At 32.6% G+C, this 23,591-nt stretch overlaps 2 protein-coding genes and 1 long non-coding RNA gene across 3 annotated transcripts; 2 read left to right on the forward strand and 1 right to left on the reverse strand.

Moving 5' to 3' along the window:
- Window positions 1-657: 657 nt before the first annotated feature.
- On the forward strand, window positions 658-11,245 carry ArfGAP1 (ADP-ribosylation factor GTPase-activating protein 1). The gene is made up of 9 exons (XM_090103049.1): window positions 658-865; window positions 948-1,115; window positions 1,327-1,440; window positions 1,912-2,066; window positions 3,442-3,559; window positions 5,289-5,399; window positions 6,585-6,718; window positions 7,024-7,192; window positions 9,293-11,245. Exons 1-8 carry the CDS (start codon window positions 806-808, stop codon window positions 7,184-7,186), a joined length of 1,023 nt encoding a protein of 340 aa, XP_089959175.1. The 5' UTR covers window positions 658-805; the 3' UTR covers window positions 7,187-7,192; window positions 9,293-11,245.
- Window positions 11,236-12,843, reverse strand: Pex16 (peroxisomal biogenesis factor 16). The gene has a single exon (XM_090103062.1). It carries the CDS (start codon window positions 12,594-12,596, stop codon window positions 11,604-11,606), a length of 993 nt encoding a protein of 330 aa, XP_089959188.1. The 5' UTR covers window positions 12,597-12,843; the 3' UTR covers window positions 11,236-11,603.
- A 6,402-nt stretch (window positions 12,844-19,245) lies between these two features.
- LOC149911125 (uncharacterized) lies at window positions 19,246-21,179 on the forward strand. Its single transcript, XR_016457579.1, has 3 exons — window positions 19,246-19,548; window positions 19,750-19,923; window positions 20,804-21,179. It is a non-coding gene; the product is annotated as an uncharacterized LOC149911125 (long non-coding RNA).
- Window positions 21,180-23,591: the final 2,412 nt, after the last annotated feature.

Raw genomic sequence — 23,591 nt, forward strand, 5'->3', positions numbered from 1 at the left:
CTCCAGTTATAAAAATCACATCATAAAGTCATCACTTTGATGAGAAGTGAAAAAAGAAAAACACAAATTAGGTTTCTCACAGTCGGAGACCCCAATAAAACTGAATTTACTTTAAATACTACATTATACAATTTAATATATTATATGCTCGATGCATACCGCTTTTAAAATCACAATATAACGTCAATAATTATTATTTGTTCATTGTTAAGTAGGTAAACTTTTAAACTACGGTAAATCCACTCTCACATGCCGATGCCATGCAAATGACGTCTTCAGCTAATTACTATGAAGCAAAAAGTAGTATAATTAGAAGGCAAGTGTAAGGCAAAGAAAGAGAAACACACCTAAGGACACAAATTATCTATACTATAAAAATGAGTCGCAAAATGTGTTGGTAAGCGCATAACTCGAGAACGGGTGGACCGATTTCGATAATTCTTTTTTTATTATATTCCTTGAAGTACCAGGATGGTTCTTATGTAGAGAAAACATAAATATGTACCACGGGCGAAGCCGGGGCGGACTGCTAGTATACAATATATTTTTCGAGTGTTTCATTTCTTATTTCTTGTTCAGAATCTGTGTATTTACTCTCTTTTTATATTACCTGTTCAAAATTGCCAAGTGGACTGTGATAAATGTTTTGACAGTGACAGCAATGTCGTCGTCGTCGGCAGATCAGTAATCGCAGATTTTAAATCTGTTCATCTCGTATTGTATTTTATTTAAATAAAATATTTCATTAACTTGTGTCTTTATCAATATAATTAAAGTTCTATTGTGAAATTCTTCTCTTAAGAAAATGGCTTCTCCAAGAACCCGCCGGAAATTAAATTTTATCCGTAACTTAAATGAAAACGACGTTCGTATTTTTGTTCCTAATTTTATCATAACTTGACTGATCTATAGCGACAATAATGTCATCTTTTTGCAATCTTCCATAGAAATGTTTCGAGTGCGGTACCTTAAATCCCCAATGGGTATCGGTTACCTACGGCATATGGATCTGCTTAGAATGTTCAGGCGTACATCGCAGCCTTGGAGTGCATCTTTCGTTTGTTCGCTCAGTCACTATGGACAAGTGGAAAGATATTGAGCTAGAAAAAATGATGGTACGTATTGTAGTTCTTATGGTTTCTGAAGTCCATTTTTCGTTTTTCTCTTGTTTTAGTTAGTCTGCCATTGATTATAATTATGTATGTGCACATGTAGCTATAGTTTTTTATTCTTTCACATACAATATAAGCATCTTTGTCTGTATATTTCAATATGTTGCTATGCATTAATTTACATATTGCAAGATTTTTTATTAACATTATACAGGTTGGAGGTAACTCCAAGGCCAGGGAATTCTTGGAGAGTCAAGGGGACTATTCGTCTGATATGAAGATCACGCAGAAATACAACACTAAAGCAGCAGCTATGTATAGACAGAAGGTATCAATAAATAACTTATTTTTTGTTGTCTTAAACAATGTGATGTGATTTGACTATTACATATAAATATATAATACAATAACTTCCCTTGCATAGTCTTAAATGTTCAATGTGACTGTTACATATTAGCATTTTCTCCCCCTTTTTCCCCTTTCAACACATGGTGCTTGTTACCATGTAACTTTCTTGTGGTATAATATTTTAATAATCAGTCAATTTTGATTTAAGTTTTATGAAACAACTATCTTTCTGATCCACAAAGATTGCCCAGTAAATCTGAAAAGAAGCTTTGAAGTTTTTACTAATATATTAATTTTGTTAATCTTTAAAAATGTTTATAACAGCTATGTATTAAAGACAGTTAATTATGGACTACTTGATAAGCTTATTGTCCCTGTAGTTCCTATTATTTGTGACATTAGACATAGTGCTTAGATTTGCATACTTTTAAGATCTTTTGTTTACATATAGATAGCAGCTCTTGCTGAGGGAAAGGAATGGAGCCCAGCTGACTTCAAATCGGAGGTTGCAGAGAGACCCACGGAATGGAACCAGTCTCACAACTTCTATTCATCTGATGAAACTGGCATTCATTCAAGTGGTTCTGACAATAATATCAGCTATCAGTATGTATTCTTATGCAAAAAGCATATTGTTCTGCGAATTGTATGTAAATCCTGTGAAACAAGTTTCTTATTTTATATGCCCAATATTTTAATTTATTTTTATAATAGTTATTATGTCATATACTGCATAGAAAACTTACGTTGTATTGTTGCTTTTTAGAAAGGCTAAAGACAAAATTAGATAAGATAGATTTGGAAAAATAATTTGCAGGGCTAAATCAATGTCAAAAAATCTGTTCAGGGAATTTGCCAGCTCAACTTAGTTTATATTTAACCATGATGTTGAGTATAGGTCCTTATTGCTACTATTTACATTTAAAAAAATATGAAGTATGTACTTATACTTCAGTAGGTAAAAACTTAAAAGAATATAGTCTACTATGTGTAATATTGGTCCCTTAGAATCTTGTCGACCATTATTCAAAAAGCACCATCTTTTAACACTCACGGGATTATATGTTTTGGAAATTTGTATATTTGTCAAAAAACATAGTGAACTTTTTAAAAGCATGAAAGACCACTCTATACTGGGACTAAGAGATCCCACACGTTTAATGATGCCTAACTGCCGTTCAGCACTCTACCAAAAGAATGCAAGTGTAATGTGTGTAAAGATTTTTAACCATATACCAAAACATATAAGGGAACTACCAAAAAATTTCATGCACAAAAAATAAAAAGCGTGGCTTATTAATCACTGTTTATATTCCTTAAACGAATTTTTTAGATTATAATTACCAAAACGATAAATGTTAACCTAGCTTGACAAAATTGACGTAAGAAATCAATTATAATAAAATTAAAATATTTGTATGCCAATTGTTGGCGAATTGTGCGGATGTGAAATTTATTATAACTTTGCTTTGTAACCACAATTCATACAAATAAATCATTTCATTTCATTTCATTTCAGGTCAGAGCCTGAAATACAGCTAGCTAAAGCATTTATACATGGCATTTTTTTTCTTTTGTACATTATTATTTATATCATGACCTATAACATTTGTGTGACATACTAGTATTCACTTTTGACCTTTAACCTTTGGCTTTGTATTTTATCAAACTAGTGGGTTGAGACATTTATTTGATATAGTACTTTTTTAAATCATTCTATTTTAATTTTTAAACTACATGCTTCTGCGAAGTTACATTTTTTGAATTGTTGAATTTATTAAACCCAAAAATAAATTTGGTGCTAATAACAAACAGATTCATATTAAAAAAATGCTTGTTATTTGGGTCTGTTGTTCAATAGAGTTAATAATTGGAAAAAGAACAGAAAATGTTCAGAAAATGATTATAGATCAAAATTTTGTTAATTGATCAGTTACTATACATGTTAGGAATAAAATATTAATATCAAATACGTTTTTAGTAGCGAGTACGGCAGCAATCGCTACACTGGGTTCGGCAACACCAACTCTTACTCTACTCCAACCACTCCAGTGGCCGGCAACGAGATGGTGGAAGCTGCTCTCTCATCTTTATCCACTGTATGTATATTATTGATATTTAATAATTTATATAGCTTTCTGTCTGCGAAATATCTTCTTTACTCTATATATATATATACTAGCGGTCCGCCCCGGCTTCGCCCGTGGTACCTACATGTTTAAACTATCCTATCTCTCAAGTTGGATCGAACTGCAAATGGTGTGGGAATTTTATTATAATCGGTTAAGTGGTTTAGGAGTCCATTGAAGACAAACATTGTGACACGAGATTTATATACATATATTAAGATATATAAAATTCTCGTGTCACGCTTAGTAATAAGAGTAAGGCAGAACAATGTTTGCCGGGAAAGCTAGTAAAACTGTACAACTTAATTTATTACGCGAAATATAAAACTTATTACATGCTGAGACATTCCTCGAGAAACATGTTATCAAAATGAATATTGGTGCAGTTTTTGAGTATATAGCTAACAGACAAACACAGTGGAGGATTTTGTTTTATAATCTATAGTAACTTTATAGTAATTTTGGAATTAGTTGATAAAAATTCCTATGAGAATGAGATGCCTCACTGCAGTAAAAAGTAGCCTATATCACATTCTTCTTACTATATGTACCTATATGCCTATAGCCTTCTCACTATCTTCAACCACGAAAATTATATGCAGGAAAGAAAAAAAAATTAATAGTATACAATATATTTTCGCGTTTATTATACTGAAAGGTATGCTTTAACGTAAGTGACTACATATTATACATATGTGTCTTATATATTGTATAAATGGATTTCAATTGACTGAGTGCTTGGTTGGGTCTTTTGTATCCATTATGCTTTCAATCCAGATCAACTCAGATGACCTATTTTAGATAAATGCAAATGTGCATACTGCATAACAATACTAAGCCATATATATGTTACCTAGATGCATATTATAACATTTGAATGTTGTTTGTATTTGTTAAACTGAGCTAATAAATATAAAGCCTGTGTTAAGAAATTCCAAGCATTAAGACTGGTTCTATTTTCTGTCATTTATGGTTTATCTTTTGCAATATAATGGTAATAAGAATAATATAATAATGGGCAATATATCAATTACACTGTAACTGGCTGTAACCAATTGTTGTACCAAAATTTATCAATCCAATAAGCTATTTTGGCGTGAAAAAGTAACTCCTAGTATATCGTCTATCCATCTAATTATACAACCTTTCGATTAGTTATGAAGACAGTATAGTAGACTGACAACCTTAAAAAAATTTAGAGAATAGAATTTTAATGCTATTAATAGCATTAAAATCTTAATGTTGTAAAATTATTATTGTATCCTATCTTGTTGGGTTGCATCTAACCTGTTTTCCCTTAAATTTGTTTTAAATCTGACTAGCTATCCGAGCGTGGCTTTGCCTGCTTTGTGGACAACTTTACAAATCATATTATACTTACTAAAACCTTGCTCAAGAACTACTCTATCCTTTAAAAAAAACTTAAATCCGTTGCGTAGTTTTAAAGATCTAAGAAGCGACTTTGTTTTATACTATAACTAGCGGTCCGCCCCGGCTTCGCCCGTGGTACATATTTCGCAATAAAAAGTAGCCTATGTCCTTTCTCGGGTATCAAAATATGTATCTCCATACCAAATTTCATGCAAATTGGTTCAGTAGTTTAGGCGTGATTGAGTAACAGACAGACAGAGTTACTTTCGCATTTATAATATTAAGTATGGATATAGTGATTTATGTTACTAAAAAAATATTTTTATAGGGTTGGTCGTTATTCACTAAAGCGGCCCGCACCGCCACTGAGGGGGCTGTTCGCTACGGAGGCATTGCATCTCAGAAAGTTACTGAAATGGCTTCCACTGTCACTGAAAAGGTAAATATATAGAAATATTTGGGATTAAATAAATTTCAAGTCATAATAAATGTATTACCTACTTAAAAAATTATACATTTCCTTTTTGTGAATTTTGAACAAATGTTTTTGTGTGAAGGTCTTGTGATTGCTACTTAGGTCATGGTTTATTTCCTTTATAAATTTTTACAGTGATTTTTTTCAATTATTTACGACATTATCGGATGTAATATAAACACATTTTTTTTTTCAAATCGACTAATAATGTAAACTGATAAAAATTTCACAACTTTACATCAATATTTCAAGATTATAACAAGTTAGTCATGCCTCAATTTATGTTCAACCTTGTTGATTATTTTTTCTATATTATTCATATTATTGGTATAATATATACTTAGGTACTACATATAAAAAGGAATTATTAACAAATAGAAACAAGGATTCAGTTTTGCAATCCGACTGATTTTAAACGTGCATTTAGGAGAAAGCTACTTATTTCATATCCACTAATAAATTATTTTTTTTTGGGCTTTCATATTTTTATTATTAACTCGAACTTTATATTTTAATCGGTTTTATAAAAAAAATAATGGTCTATTGAATTGCATACAAAGATTAAAATAGGCCAATAGTAAAGTACCGTTACTACCCAATTATGGCGAACATTAGCATCACTTTCACTTCTATCTAACAAAATATAAGTGTGAAAGTGGTTTTGAATAAGTATTGCTCAATCATGACTAACCTTGAATTGATTCTTAGAGAAGGAAGAAATATAAATTCCTTTCGTTAAATGTGCACTTAAAATAAATTAAAGCACTTTCATAGATCAGGAAACAAATAAGACTCAAAAAATAGAAATAACTACCTGCTTGGCCCGGCTACGGCCAATAAAAAGACCATATATTTTCAATACTTATAAACCGCGTTTTATGCATTGAAATTAAAGTTAAATTCAATCAATACCATTAATTATATGGATTAGGTACCTTCGTGGTTAAAAGATGGGCCGGTCAATTATGCATCTGCTTGAACTATGAAAATATGGCATACTTAGTCAGTTTTTACAAAAATGATAATAAAAGTAAAATAAAATAATAATAAATTTACAATTATCATTCGGCTGGTGTATGAATTTTTATTTTTTTGAGTTTATCATGTAATATTAAATAGGATACAAAATAGACATTTTTGTTAATAAAGGTAAACAACCGTGGCGGTTGGAGTTCGTTGGGCGGGACTACGGAGCTGCGCCGTGCGAGCAACTCCGGGATGAACAACCAGCCGCAAAGCTATGGAGCCATGAAGAATTCCACCTCGGAGCCCTACTCCAAGTGGTAAATTACGTTCACAAAATGATCGGCCACTTACCAATTCATTTTTTAAAAAAATGTTATAAATGAAGATCAGAGCGGATCGAATTTTAGCAAAGTTCACATTAACCTATCTACTAAATATCCTCTTTACATAATATGATACCTTTTGTATTACTGTTCATTTTTTGCTTTATACATTCATGTTTGTACAATAAATAAATAAATAGGCCGAACCTAAAAATTTGGTTAGCATAGGTGAGCCCGTTCTTGAGTTATAAAATTACAACGAAAAGCATTGATTTTTATATGTATACATTGTATTATAGGAACGAGCAAACCCAGCCGTGGAAGGAGTCGGTGACGACCCGCAACAACCTGGACACCCGCGATCTGTCGCAGGTGGGCATCTCGAGCCCACCGCCCGATGTGAAGAACATCAAGATCAAGAAGAAAGGCGACGACGACTCATGGGACTGGCTGAACAACTAAGATCTGGTATAACGCGAATCATGTAAAAAGAACGCTGGATGAAAGTGATGGGGTGTGTTTTGGCATGTATCGAGTTTAGCACGAAAGTTATTTGCTGCTTATTTTATTGTTGAAGTAGGCTCTCGAGTCGTGGCTTCGCAACTACATATTTGTTATTCTTATACCACCTCATAACACCAAATAGACCAATAAATCGCCAATGCGCAGCTTAACCGTCAGCTTTCTTTTTACATGACCCGACCTATAAATACCACCACTGGCCCGGCCTCTCCCGTGGTATAATGAGACTTGATAGGTGTATTAGGGTGTTTGATTATTATACGCGAGTATTATACATTTAGAAATTAAAGACTTTTTAACGGATTTTAAACGCGATTTGTGTCTCCCCGTGACCACGCTCGCTGTAAAGTGTTCGGAACGTCGGGAAAATAATATAATGAATAAATCGCGTTTAAAATCCGTTAAAAAGTCTTTAAATTTCTAGGTGTATTAGGGTTGAATGAGTGAGAATGAGCTATCATTTGGAGTAAAAAATGTAAACAACCTAGCTGAACTTATCAGTTTCAGAAATATTTGACATTTTAACTGTTTTTGAAAATTTACCAAATTCTTAGGGAAAACCACAGAACAGTAAAGTAGATAGAAGTGTGATGTGGGCGTGGCCCACGTGTCAATGATAAGTTTAGATCACCTAACTTGCTCTCAGTTGTGCGCAGAAAAATATTCGAGTCGGTTGTCAGCTGTCAAACCTTTTTTCCATATTTATTCATTAATTAGGACGTGTTGTTCGGTATAAAGAGTGCAAAAATGATAGCAGACGAAATAATATCAGCAATGAAGGCATTTCATACCGTCGGTAAGTCTTATTTTAATTTATTTTAATTATATTTTATGTTATAATTTCGCTTGTCGTAATTTGTCAAAATTGTATACAAATATCTAGTCAAAATGAACCTTAATCCATAAGAAATTAGTACTATTATAGATTGAACAGCAAACAAGACTTTCTGGAATATTATTGCAATAAACAAACGAATTTCGCTTTAGTGATGCTTGTGGTGCATATAGACAGTATCGATACTTTAGAAAAGACAAACATTATAAATATTAAATTTTATTTTATTTTTCCTTAGCTTTCATTTGTCTAATTTATTTATAGATTTCCCAAAGAGGCTAATTTAAAAGAGAAATGGATAAATGCAACGTGACGAGTTAACTGGATGCCGAACAGTACTAAGCGGTCTAACAAAGGCCACCGATACATCAAACCTACAGCAGTTCCAAGATTTAAAATAATGCATATTTTCTGTTTGTATTTTGTAAATATAGATTTATACTATTCTATTCCGTTTTTTATTTAATAATAATAATATAAAAAGACGTACTTAGTAGTAATAAACATACTCCAAAATGTGACGCATTATACTATACTCATATAAAAGAAAGAAAAAAAAAAAATACACAAAAAATATTTATTTGTGAATTATCGATAACAAGGCTGACATCCCTCAGAGCATAGCATCAGATAAATATCAAGTTAATGTCATTAATGTTGAGTGACACAAATTTCAACCTTATCTCTATGTGTTGCGTTTCAAATTTATATCTATCGAAAACTAACGCCCTCTGTTGTGGAGTAGCTGAATGTTTTCGAATTTGGAATTTCTGTGCAATGAGAAACAAAACAGCTAATATACCTAGGGATGTTATACTAAAATAAACCGTAACATGGTGCGTTAGGGTACATATTGAAATGCTAAATTTATAACCTAAGTCAGTTTTTACTCAAATTAAGCTGTCCAAACAAAGGCATAGTTTACTTGTAGTGTACTGTATAACTATCGGTTTAAATGTGTGGGTTTGGCGACACTGGTTTTCATACTAATTAGACATTACAGCACTTCTATATGTTTTTACTGTTCTGTGGGGAAAACGATAAAATGTAATAAAAACTTTTTACAGCTTCCTAAATACCAAATTTTATTATAAACGGTTCAGTAGTTTTACGTGAAAGAATAACAAACATCAGTCCATCCTGATCCTCACCATCTTTCGTATTTATAATATTAGTAGGATTATAAGTTTTAATATCATGATTTGTTTCAGAAATATTCGTTCCTCGCAACAGCAGTCATCTGTTTATTAGTAATTTTAAGTCCATAACACAATTTTTACACTTTTGGATTTGTGTAACTGATTTTACAACATCTTTGCATTATTTGTAATTTTTATTGTATTAATGTGATTATTAAATTTCTTAAAATTTTGAACAACATGCCTGCAGGATATAAAAAGTCAGTGTATAAAAATAGTATGTATGAGAATATTTTACCATTATTCATCATAGAAGACCACACTTTTGCGGTCAATTTTAAGACATACAGCGTAATCTTTATTTCATTAAATATTTTATGAGCCAAGTATGATAAAAGTTATCTCTTTAATTTTTACATTACTAAAACACTGCACTATCAACTATTTAAAGTGCATTGGGGTTACATTGATATAAGTATTAATCTAGAAATATGTTTAGATGAAAGATTGTTCTGCAGTATCATACTTGATGGCTTAGATTTTAGGTGCCATTATAGAGTAAATTTTAATAAACTAACCTAGTAGAACATGCCAACCATAAATTTCTCGTCATAACCCCAATATACTTAATATTTTTAATTAAGTATGTAATTATTATGAAAAAGTAGACTAGTTCTTGTCCTGGACGTAGCTTAGGTCTTCTTAGGGGTGTGGCAAAGGCCATTACTATAACTATTACTTTAGTGAATGCATAATAAATTAGACTATTATTTCGGAAATCATGAATACTTAGTCAATATACGCTCAAATACATTTCTTTCTATATGGGATTAGCTATCTCGGTCCCAATATAGCTACGCCCCTGGCAGCCTCAATAAATAAATAAATTCAATCTAATTTATTGCTATTTGAAGAAAAAAAATCCCTAATATAATATGTTTTGAAAAAATAACTGTTTTTATAAGTGTATACCTAATATTAAATAGCATAATGCGAATAAAATTTATTTACAGTAATTTAATAGTTTTACATGATTCATGAATATATTTTAATTATTAAAAATTATGTTTTTCATATTGTATATTTAGCTATATTTTATTGAGAGACTAAGGTGCTTTTTGGGATATGAAAATATGAAAGAATTTGAATAAATGTAAAACTTATTTACTATGCTTAAAACTACGCAATTAATTTTTGGAGAGCCCGTTTTTATCAATTAATATCGTACACTAAACAATCAAGTCGGTATTAAGATAAAAACCTCTTGATTAATAAACTGATAAATATCTTTGCAAAAAATTTCATCCGCCAATTATCCGACCGTTTATGTAAGTTATTATTAAATGGCACTAAATCATAATCCATTATTGTGTTAAGTATTTTGTATAACTACGTACAAATCTATGTTAGGAATAAGTTAAATTATAGGCGTAGCAACGGACTTAAAAAAAGTGTAAACAACATGGAAGTAATAATTTTGTTGTATTAATTTACATCATTTTTTTGTAGCTTTTGGCATTTCAAATGTATAAAGAATTATAGAGTATTATATTGTTTGAGGCTAGAAATTCTGTTACAGTATTATATAAACTGGAATGAATATTGCTACGCCTGTGATCAAAGTTTTTTTTTATGCTTTATTCATCTATAGATAAATTAGAATAGTTAGGAAAATTGTTTATATTATTCAATTATATATTTTGGGGCAGGATAATATAAGTTTAACCACATAATATGTATGACTAATTAAGTAACTAACAACTAAGAAAATTTTTGTCCTAATGAGATTAAGGGCCTTCCGTTGGATTTGATGAATAAATATATTGCATCCTTGTTCTCAATTTTAATTTATAACAGTGGAGTTTGACATCATATGAACTATTGTAAACAATGCTGTACTTTGATGAAGTTAATACATATTATATTATTCCCAAATAGGATAAGATGAAAAGTTCGGATGGCCCTATGCAAATTAATGTGTACTGTATTGGTTGAAAATATAATAAAATACTATAAAATTGCAAAGTGATTTTATTTATCCCATGAATATACCTGATTAAAGTTCTCTTAGTCACTATTTACCATACCCATGACAACTGATAAATACAGAAAAGGGAACTCCATAGAACCTGCTTATAAAATATAAATAGGTAACCAAAATGTTACGTCTGTAAATCACAACATCAATATGCAAGGTATAAATATTTTGTACAAGATATCTTTTAAATACCTCACTTACACATTATTTCATAAACAGAAATACATAACCATTTATAGGATTTAGGTCTATTTATAAATTTGGCTTTTATTACATTATAAAATGTAAACCTAGTTGTTAACTTAAAAATATTTTCATATAAAACAAACAAGACATAAAATTTTCTTACATAGCCCACATATAGAAGTAAATATCTTGCCAATGGTTCAAATATTGCAAGATTGGCCCACACACAAAGGACATTGCTGGTATTGTATTTGATGTCGATTTTAAGAAGTTTTCAATGACATTTTTGGAATAACCATTGTACATTGGACTTCTCATCAAGTAAAGTACAAGGCTGAGCTTTCTGCGGCTTATTTCTAACCTTTGGTCGTAGTTTAACTCTTCCATGTGCCGATTATACAGCCTGAAACTTGCAACATCCAAACCTAAAGCTATCAGCCACTGTTTCCAAGATTTTGTACCAAAAACTTTCATTGCAGCCAGATGTATTATTGGTTTTAACACATGGAGTAATTCAGCATTCTTTAAGTCTTTTATTTGCAACGTGGAATGTATAGTTTCATCCTTTATCTTAATTGGCTGCCAATCCCGTAGACCTACAGGTGGGGCACCTTCTACACGGCGAATCACTCTCCCTGATCTTTTCAATGTGAAAAATTCATTTGAACTGTCTTCAGAGTCCATAGCCTCTGATACTCTTTTCTTCCTTTGTAAGGCTGGTACTGGAGGATGCTGAATTGTGATTTCTTTGAATCTGTACAATAGCACTAAAGCTGAGGAACACTTAAATAATTGTAAGATTGTGGCGGCCGTCCATTTACCTCTTGTTCCCCATTTCTGCCTCACAACTAGTTCAACAAATACTTCACAATAGTGAGTAATTGTCAACCATAACTTTATTTGTTCTTGTAAACTGTAGTGTGGTATATCATTGCCATAAGCATCTTTTATGATTTTGTCATTGAATAATGATAATAGTTTTGATAAGGCATACACGAGTTCAGACACAATTGGTGATTTATTAATTTTCCCAGCTATAAAGTACGACGACCATGTCGCTACAGTTTCTACATCTGTTACGAGACTGGGATTCTTTATAACCCATTTTTGGTACGAACTAAATAGCTCTTTCAAGGAGAATTTTCTGTCCATCTTACCGGCTTTCAGATCTCCGTTTCTCCGTTCTCGTCGCAATGTATTGATTTTTTAGCAGGCTAGTTACTCGATGACAGGAAAAACATTTCATTTACTTAAAATATGTTTTAATGATTATTGCCTAATATGAGGTACAAGCGCAGAACATAATATCATTTTCCTTAAGCTATGACGACAATCAAATTAAAAGGAATATATTAATAATTGTTTGTAAATTGTAAAACTGTGAGAGCTGAGGTCCGAACTCCGAGCCACACTCCGAGCACACATGACAAAGTACGAACTACGAACCACATACCACAGAGCAAGTAATATAGCACATACGAATAACGAACCACAGAGCAAGTAATATAGTGATACGAACGACGAAAACGTCACAACTGACAAGTGACAATCGCAGAGCTGACAACGAACGTCGAAGTGTCCGTATTCTCAGCTATACACTCGGGCACAACTCGGGCTATACATTATTCCTTTAATGGTCCGTATCAAAAAGCTTATATCTAATACACTGGAGATTTCAGTATGAACATTAACTTGTAACAAGAAAATATGACGTTGAATGACGCCTGTATGCTAAGCCTGTATGTATATATTTTACTAGCAATGCGCTGCGGTTTCACCCGCATATATAGCGATATCGTTACAGTGAAAAGTCTACTATAGGTCGGACTATAGGTTTAATTTTTAATCACATGAAAATCACCTTTACCCCGTCCCGCACTACGGCCTTTTTTTTTTGTTTTAGTGGGGAAATCTTTCATATAGGTAAACCAGAATCTGATGGCAATTAGGGAAATCAAAATTTTGAGTGTGCAACCCTAGGGAAAATGGACTGAACGATCTTGATACTGCTTATTTTTTATTTTGTCCTCAAAATCATTACTCACATTACATAAGTGGACAATACTGTACCTACTTAATAATGAGATATCCACTTAATATTACGTAGGTACATACTTACATGTATAATATATGTCGGCGCAACGACGATAAACGACTACCCTCAAACTACTAAATAATTATAACTAGCTAAAGTTTACTTTGATCTTTTTAAATAAGTGGTTGATTCATTAATCAACCACTAATGAAATAATTAAATTAACGAAATAATTAATGTTTGTTAAAACTGATGAAAATTCATTGTAAAAATTCGAGTGGCAACACTCAAACTAATTCTTGTGAGTCATGGTTTGCTTTAAATGCAAGCGCCCGACGGCACAGAGCACATTCACTCGCCGGCCGTTGGAGCGTTCGGAGCTCTCTCTAAAAATTAGTAATTTCGACGTGAATTAAAAAGGCAGTAAAAATACCTACGGGCGTTCTACTTTGAGTATGAGCGTCTGCTTTGATGATGGTGACGTCAGAATTGCTGACGTCACTCTTTTAAAAAATAGCCTTTGGGCCCCTTCTTCCGTCATATACAATTATACAAATTACTTTTATACGGGTAATACATATTATTATTTACACATACCTATATTTGTATATTCATTACCAGTATGCCATGTGAAAATATCGATATAATGATAATGTAGATCAAAACTGCTTATAATTTTTTATAAAATAAAATAAAATAAAATAATGTTTATTTTCGTAAGTATTAACCGACACACATTATAAAATTGACTTGGACAGCTTGGACTTGAAGAATAGCCGTATTGGAAACTCCTATAATAAGTTTTCAAAAAATTATATTGTAATCAACAAACAATATTATAGTTACCTACATATATAATATTTTTTAATTTATAGTATCAAAACGGGTAAGTCCAATTTACCAATAAAATCTTCAAAATTGAAAATTAGGATGTGTTTGACCCTTCTTCATCGAATGTTTTTCTATACGCATTATAAACAACACCTCTTGCTTGTGATCGCAGCGGCTTTTTCGACATTTTCGAAGATTTTTTAGACAAAATCTTAAAAATTATTCATCAACTGCAAAAAAGATAAATAATTTGACATCCAATTTGATAGTTGTCAAATAAGTTGCCACATAAAAATCTTTTATCTATACATATAATAAATCTGTAGAAGGGTCAATTCTGTACATTAAAAATATTGAAAAAATAAATAGCAGGGGGTGTTACTGGATCGATACCAAACCCAAATAAGTGATTAAAAAAATTTTTGTCTGTCTGTCTGTCTGTCTGTATGTGAAGACATCACGTGAAAACTAACGGTTCGATTTTGATGAAACTTGGTATAATTATACCTTATTATCCTGGGCGTAAAATAGGATACTTTTTATCCTGAAAAAAATACGAAGAAAAAAAATAATCTCAATTTTTCAGTTTTATCCATAGACGTTGTTCTGTAGAACAGCGAACACACGTTGGGTATTATTATAGGCCTAGCCGTATTTGAGTCCAATAGATATTTATAAGATGTTATTGTCAGAGTTACTCAAAATGGAGAAATAAACCATCCACGCAAAGACCGACATCCGCGTGGACAGAGTCGCGGGCGGAAGCTAGTTTCTTAAATATAAATATGCCATCAGATTCTGGTAGACCTATAGATACCCACGGCCTCCGGGGGAGGGGCCGTGGGTTATGTCGGATTCCTACCGACCAAAACCCCACTGTGTTCCGTCAAGACGCATATTGGTAGAATTCCTCCGTGACCCCCGCACTACGGCCTTTTTTTTTTTTTTTTTTTTAAAGTGGGGAAATCTTGCCTAAGATACCCACGGCTCCCGGGGAAGGAGCCGTGGGTTATGTCAGATTCCTACCGACTAAAACCCCACCGTGTACCAACGCGCTGCTTTAGACGGGATGCGGGTACACATTCGCAATCTTCCGCATGTCCCGCCCAGCAGTTGCCCGTTTCCAGGCCCTCCGCCACTTGCCCGTTTCCAGGCCCTCCACCAAATGCCCACCCCGGGGCGGCGCAAGCTGTACACGAGCTCACGCCACCCGCTCGCCGATGATGGATGATTGTTCCCCGTTCCATCATCGGCGTTCCCCAAACCCTCGACCCCAGCACCGACCGGCCGAAGGGCGCGCGCCGAAAAGCCCTTTGAAACGTGATTCACGCGTCGAAGGACCCTCCGGCGCACTTCCCGCACTACGGCCTGCTCGAACAGTATACCTACTATTTTCTGTAGATTGACACTTTTAAAAATTCGTTATATCTTTTGAATGGAATATCCAATTCTTTTCATTTAAAAAGTATTTTGCTGGTATTGAAACAGTCTATAATAAAACATCATTTAATGAGATAAGGATATGTGTATGGATAACATGGTTTGATTACTGTCGGCACTTCTATTTACTTTGAAAACGTAAAAAAGTTGTTGTAGTAACATAACTACTGAAGATGGACATATGGTATCGCGGACTTTCTTGTAGATATTGATCCATTCTATAATACCGTAGAACATTTTTTTGTTCTATCTTCAATAGATTCCGCAGCGCACGCGATGACAGAAGTTTTATTGAGGATTTTTTTACACCTTGGGTTACATTATTGCATTTTTGGTAAGGATCTCTAATTTTTCAACTCTATGTTGCTCAGTAAAGATGCAGCTTTCTAATGGTGAAAGAATTTTTGAAATCGGTCCAGTAGTTTTTGCGTGAAAACCATACATACATACATACAAACTTTTCCTCTTTATAATATTAGCATACATACCCGTGCGAAGCCGGAGCGGGCCGCAATGTTTTTATAAACAATGTTCACAGTTTTTCTGTAGTGTATTTAGTATCAGCATTGCACCCGTGCGAAGCCGGGGCGGGTCGCTAGTTAGATATAAGCTTCTTGATTTACCTATATTGGTTTCTCTGTCTACGCCTATATTACTTCCTCTGTGGTATAGGTTAGGTACCTTGGGTCTACCCAAGAAGCTTATATCTACCAGAATCTGTATTTATATTTAACAAATAAAAGATTTCCATGTGGCAACTTTATTTGACAACTACCAAATTGATTGTCAAATTATTTGTGTTGATGATTAATTTTTAGGATTTTGTCTTCAAAATCTTCGAAATGTCGATAAAACCGCTGCGATCACAAGCAAGAGGTGTTGTTTACAACAACTTTACAATGTGTGTAGAAAAATATTCGATGAAGAAGGGTCAAACACATCACAATTTTCAATTTTAAAGCGCGTGAAAGATTTTATTGCTAAATTGGACTTACCCGTTTTGATATTTTAAATTAAAAAATGTTGTGTGGTTTTATGAAACCACGGTAAAAGTGAAACTGTTCGAACGGTTCCGAACACTGCTTTGTGTAGCGCATGTCGCGTGACGGTCGGCTGCCGAGTAGGTATACCTAACTCGGCAGCCGCGATACACGCGACATGCGCTACACAGACCAAAAAGTTTGAGACGATGTAATAAAAGTTTCACTTTAAAAATGTTATAAATAGGTAACTATAATATTGTTTGTTGATTAAAATATAATTTTATAAAAACTTATTACAGGAGTTTCCAATTCGGCTATTTGTCAAGTTTAAGGTGTACAAGTCAATTTTATAATGTGTTAATACTTACGAAAATAAGCATGATTTTATTTTATTATTGTTTTATTTAAAAAAAAATATTAACAATCGTTTAATATAGTAAATATAAAATATTTTGATCTGCATTATCATTACATCCATATTTTCACATGCCATAATGATATATAATTATATTCAAATATAGGTAAGTGTAAATCTTGTGTAAATACATAATACTATGTATTACCTTTAGAAAAGTAATATGTATATTACTAGCGGCCCGCCCCGGCTTCGCCCGTGGTACATATGAAAAATAGATGTTGGCCGATTCTCAGACTTACCCGATATGCACAGAAAATTTCATGAGAATCGGTCCACCCGTTTCGGAGGAGTATGCAGACTAACATTGTGACACGAGAATTTTATATATAAGATACATGTAATAAGTACCTACATAATATTACGTGGATATTTCATTATTAAATACCTACAGTATTATCCACTTATGTAATGTGACTAATGATATTGAGGACAAAATAAAAAATACGCAGTATCAAGATCGTTCAGTCCATTTTCCCTAGGGTTGCACACTCAAAATTTTGATTTCCCTAATTGCCATCAGATTCTGGTTTACCTATATGAGTCATATTCAAAAAAGTTGTACCTTGTCTCTTATTATGCTGTCCGTAAGGAACAAACCCGCCATAAACCTGTTTTTTTTTCACTTTTGATATTTTTCAATTTCATATAGCTTACTTATTGTTATTGTTTATATAATTAATAATCAATAGCATTTGTTCCTAACAAATAATAAGAGAAATCATCATTTTATTTTGTCATTACCCAATCCATTCCATATATATTTTTAGTGTCCTCCTGTACACACAATTTATAAAACAGCAATTTTGGATTGATTCTCGTATTTATATTCACATTGTAAAGAGGGCACATAAATAATTAGAGTATACAGTATGTTTCAGTGAATAGCATTATAATTACAATTAAATTATAGTAATAAAAATGATTAAAAACATTTTGTCATTAAAAGTGTACACCATTTACTGACATTTATTACTGAGGCGGTTTCTCCTAGCAGCAATTAGTAGATCAATGGCAGATTTTGTAAATATCAGATGGAAACACCGATCCATTTTATAGACAACCTAGAAGTTGGCTGTCATTTTGTTTTCTTGTTACAAATGTTGTTCCAAGTTCCAAGACTGTGCGGAGTAAAAAATATAATACCATTTCGTAACGCAGTTTGAAGGACTAAATGTGAGTATAAAAAACTGATTATCAGTGTTTAGCTCTAAGAAACTAGACATTTTAAGGCAGTAAACTGTGAAAATGAATAACCTTAATACGCGAGACATTTTTACAATTTTTAGGTTGTGTTACACCAATTTACTGACGACCATTTCATGACTTTAGTGACGTCAAGCTCTAAGGCTGCATTTTCACTGGTGTGGAAGTTATCAATTCAAGAAGAGTATGGGATAATGTAGGCATTTTGCTATATTTATGTAACAATAGTTTATATTAAATTCTAAACACGTGTGCCAACTTTCATATGAATGAGTATATTTATGTGTTTGTGCAAATATTGTTCAGAAACTTGAAACTAAATTGAAACAATTTTTTTTATGGATTTAGTTAGGGCATTAAAATCGGTTCAAAAGTTTCAGATAATATGAACTATTAAACCAAAAAACTACGTAATAATAAGGAATTTGTTAAATATCTTCCTGAACCTTTGAGAAATGGCGATAATTATATATTTGCCAATGATATTGATATAAGAGAAGCGTAATGTCCAACACACTAGTAAAATAACACGTGTTGTAATTGTTTATTTTTTTTTCATTTTTAATTATTAATAAAGTAAATAAATTAAATTTTTTATGTGCTTAATTACCTCTTCCTTATTATTTTAGAAGGTCGAATCGAAAGTTTTTCAAATTTTCTTTACCAGAGGTTTTATATTTTTGTTTTATTATATTATTATAAGAACATGAATGCCAAAAGTCAGTGCAAAATAGGTTAGGCTAGAGTTAAATAGGCTATTCATTTATTGATGGTCCAGAAATGTCACTGTTGAGTATGCATCTTTACATTTACCATTTCATGACATTTCGTGACAATACCATTTACTAACCATTTCTTGACGTACAACTTTTTTGAATATGACTCATATTCTCTTTGTTGACGTAGCAGAAAAAAAAGTCGACCTTTGAAATTTGAATTTGTCTGTGGAATTTTTGAATCCAGTTTTGGCAGTTGGAACTTGAAGCTTGGAGTTTGGACGATAGATCATAGAATAATGATATGAATATGATTAGAATATAATGTGAATCTGCGTTTTCCTCATATCAATGTATAAGTTGTGATAAATGTAGTGGTTTTCGTTCTGTAAAAATGCGCTGGAACCAGGCTCTGACCTAACCGCAAACGGTTGGTCGATACTTACGGCCATCTGTAAATCTTGAAGAAACAAAGGAGGTACGCAATTCCACATTTCCATGCATTTAAATAGAGCGGTCCACATGGTACCACCGTTCACCACATTGTCAGTTCTGATACAAGAGTTCATAATTTTTATACTAATCTACCTTGTATTCATTATATTATGTATTAATGTGAAATTATGTAAAAAATTATGAAAAAATAAATTAATTTTGAATTTGTATTATTATTCCACAGGTGGTGCTTCTTGGGTGGAAGGTTTCAAATTCACAACCAGCTAAATTGGATCATGCTGACTACCAATTGGATTGTTGTGCAAAAGAGGAGCAAATGTGGGAGGATATTTTAACAGTTGTGGTCTTAATATCATTTAGAATACACATAATTCAAAAAAGAAAATTCACCAATAAGGTTACCCATAAAACTTCTACCTTAAATTATTGTGATGTGCAAAATCATCCATGTCGAGGCACGGCTTAGGACTTTCCAGTAAAACCATTTGGAGATAGTGGGTACTGTGTACAGGTGCATGTGCATGGCTGAGGTTCATATATTTTTTTTCTGCCATTTTTTCTGTTTTACTAGACAATCTCTCAAGTGGTGGCTGCTTTATTGATAAGTTGATGATTTGTGAGCTTGTTTGCTGATCTTGGTTGATGTTGAGCCACTTGCTATTCATTGTATGAGTGCATTCCAGCTCATGAAGAGCACATATTATGTGCTTGCTTATGTATGCTTTTGCAGAGTGATATCTTTTCAAACTTGTTTCCAATTTTAGAAATATTTGAGTATTTATATGGATATTTTGTGGTATGTTTTACTAAAACATACTACAAAAAATTTCTAAACATCTTCATCTTAACACCAAAATATTTTTTTAATATAATGTTTAAAGTCAATCAGTCCCCATTAAATTGAAAAATTATTTTTTTCTATGAATAATATTATCACTGCTGATTAAAATCTGCTCTTTAAAATAATGTGATTTGCTGAATGTCCTCTTTTTGAGCATATAAAATGTGCATTTGCAGCATTGTTGCTTTGTCTATTGGTACAAATGCTTGGGTGTAGCTATCGCTTTATTTGACACTACCTTTAGACTAATTGGATTCGCCAGACATTTCAAGTTGCTTCCTATCACATAGCCTTTTACCATGAAAACCTCCCTCAGTAGTCAGTACAGAAATCCTGTTTAAAATATAACAAATCAATTTACTTAAACCTGTTTTGAAGCGGTGGGGTGCATGGTGCCATCTATGCATTTTTCTTTAAAGTTATATTGTATTTTCAGTTCACAGGGGTAACGATGGACAGAGAGAGGGTATATTTTTTAAAGTAAAGTGTTGATGTTAATATAAAATATTAGAAGATACAAAATGTTGCAGTGTCATGTTTTAGTTCATCAAAATTTCATCATTGTATAAATATTAGGAGAGAACTCTGGTCGTTATTTCAGTGAAATGTCTGGGAAGTGTTTCAAACCACGAAGATGTAATTGTCAGCAATATTTTATTAAATAATTATGTCACCATCCAAATTCTGCTCTTTTGATAATTTAAAATACATTGTTTGTTGATCTGCTATGTATGTGAGGTTTTAAAAGTGTACAATACTGAACAAAGAGTGGCGACAGATTCGTCACATAAAAGAATTCGAGAGGTGATTGTGAAATGTCTCTACCAACCCAGAGTCACTCTTAAACAACATCAAACTGCACACCAGTCGCCTTTCGTGAAATATATTTCATTACTTCTGATTTCCGTCAAGGTCAGGACAACTGTAGCATGTTTCGTTTAGTGTTGATAGGAAATAAGCGATGCAATATCTTCTCCGATTAGTATCAATTTAATATTTTTTATAGAAAACAGGCTATATGATGAGTACCCAAATCACCAGCAAGAATGCACTACTTAGGACGTAATTAATAAAATTTTATTATGTCAATATATTCAATGTGTTGATACATTTTATTTACGTTACAAATTAATAGCTGTTTTTGTAAATGAACTCCATCATTAAAGTTAGACACATAATTAATTCATAGCAGAATGAAATTATATGTATCTAAAAGTATAAAAAAATCTAAACTTCTCCATTTTCTAAGAAAATTTATATAATCTTATATATAAAATTCTCGTGTCACAATGTTAGTCTGCATACTCCTCCGAAACGGGTGGACCGATTCTCATGAAATTTTCTGTGCATATCGGGTAAGTCTGAGAATCGGCCAACATCTATTTTTCATATGTAGGTACCTACCACGGGCGAAGCCGGGGCGGACCGCTAGTACCTTTATATAATTTTTCAGAAAACTGAGAATTTCAGATTGAAAATTAGTGTGCTTTTTCACTTCACATTTGATCAAGGAGAAAAACCTACTGTAAAAGGTAACCTCTTACAATTAAATGGCTCTATTTCTCAGGTACTTGGCTGATGACATAAATCAAGTTATCTCGCTCGAATGCGCAGCCACGGTTTTAATTTGTGTTTTCAAGGAATTTTCCTTCTTTAAACAATGCACCACAATCGTGGACACTACTCAAACACCGAGTTGCAATCTAGGATAAATTATTGTTAAATCTTTTTTGGTCGGCGAACGACATATTTGAACAAACAATCAACAACGTGTGACTCATGACACAACGACATGATGGTGTTGGGTTTGAATACCAATTTTCTCGTTTTCTTTAGATTCAACATAGTACACTTCAATATAGACTGCTCTGTGATTGTCTAGTGTTTGGTTTGGTGAAGTTTTGTAGTCATTTCCTCTTTTCACAAAAGTTCTTTTTTAGGTTATGATAAACATTTATTTCTTTCTATTATTGAAACAATTTACACATAACACAACACGAAATAAGGAAAACAAACAAAATGGAAGAAAAATAAAGTCGTATAAATTAAAATTAAAATTTCTATTGCTATCCATTTTTCTTCTCCAGGAACTTCATTAATTGATTTGCTTAGTGCTTCACCCCAAATATTAGAAACAATGTTGTTTCCTTTCTGAAATATAGGCTCTATCATCATGAGTATTTATTTAGTATTATATTTGAACTAATTATGAGTGGCGATTGAAACTGCAATTGATGCTGTATGTATATCTAAGTCCCGAGTGACACAACAAACTAAAATTTTTCTTTGCACGTTTAGCATTCAAATGTGGACTTAGATGCAAGCCCAACAGCGTTTCTCTCCTATTAATTTCAAAGATTGTATACTACGACTTTGACTGTCTATTTCTTATAAATGGGAGAAAAAGTAAGGTACATCAATCAGAAACATCTTTGGGTGCCGGTTGTGAATTTTCAATAAATAAATCTTCTACATCGCGTTCAGACTAAAACTTACATCGTACCTTGTAGTGATGATGTTTTTTTACGAGTGTTTATGGCGCCAAAAGATTATACGTATAATGGACTTTTTATTGAGGATCCGCCGCTGGGTCAATTTCTCGGGCCCTTTCTGCATCTCTCTTTGCATTCATTATAGCTTCGCAGAAGGCCATGAGCGCCTTCCTTTTTGTGTCGCCAACGACCATCTCTTTACCAGACTTTGAATTGTCAGCTCATCGTTTGTTCCCAACGACAAGTTCCCAACCAGTATTATTTGTACTGGATTCGTATCTATATTGTAAAAGTTGCTTCTTCTAAAAATGAATTCTCTTAACATTCGATCTGGTTAACATACGCTATCAAAGATAAATTATAATTAAAATAGGAGACATCCAAATCTTATTCACAGTTCAGTTAAAAGGAGTTTGTACAGTTCTAATACAGTTCCTATTTATTTTGATATTAATCTTTTTTTTAAATAATCGACAGCTGTTTTTTGGAGCATGTCTTTAGCATCGAAATCTGTACGAACTCCTTTTAGTAATTTATTAACATCTTAACACCAATTGCACAAAAAAAAATTAACACAAATATCTTCTAATCACTATCACTACATAGTATAAAACAAAGTCGCTTTCCCTGTCCCTATGTCCCTATGTCCCTTTGTACGCTTAAATCTTTGAAACTACCCAATGGATTTTGATGCGGTTTTTTTTAATAGAGTGATTCAAGAGGAAGGTTTAT

Source organism: Colias eurytheme, chromosome 1 (genome assembly GCF_061535395.1).
Source record: "Colias eurytheme isolate Ceu_HAF_F1 chromosome 1, ilColEury1 Martin Lab GWU primary, whole genome shotgun sequence".
NCBI classification, from domain to species: domain Eukaryota; kingdom Metazoa; phylum Arthropoda; class Insecta; order Lepidoptera; family Pieridae; genus Colias; species Colias eurytheme.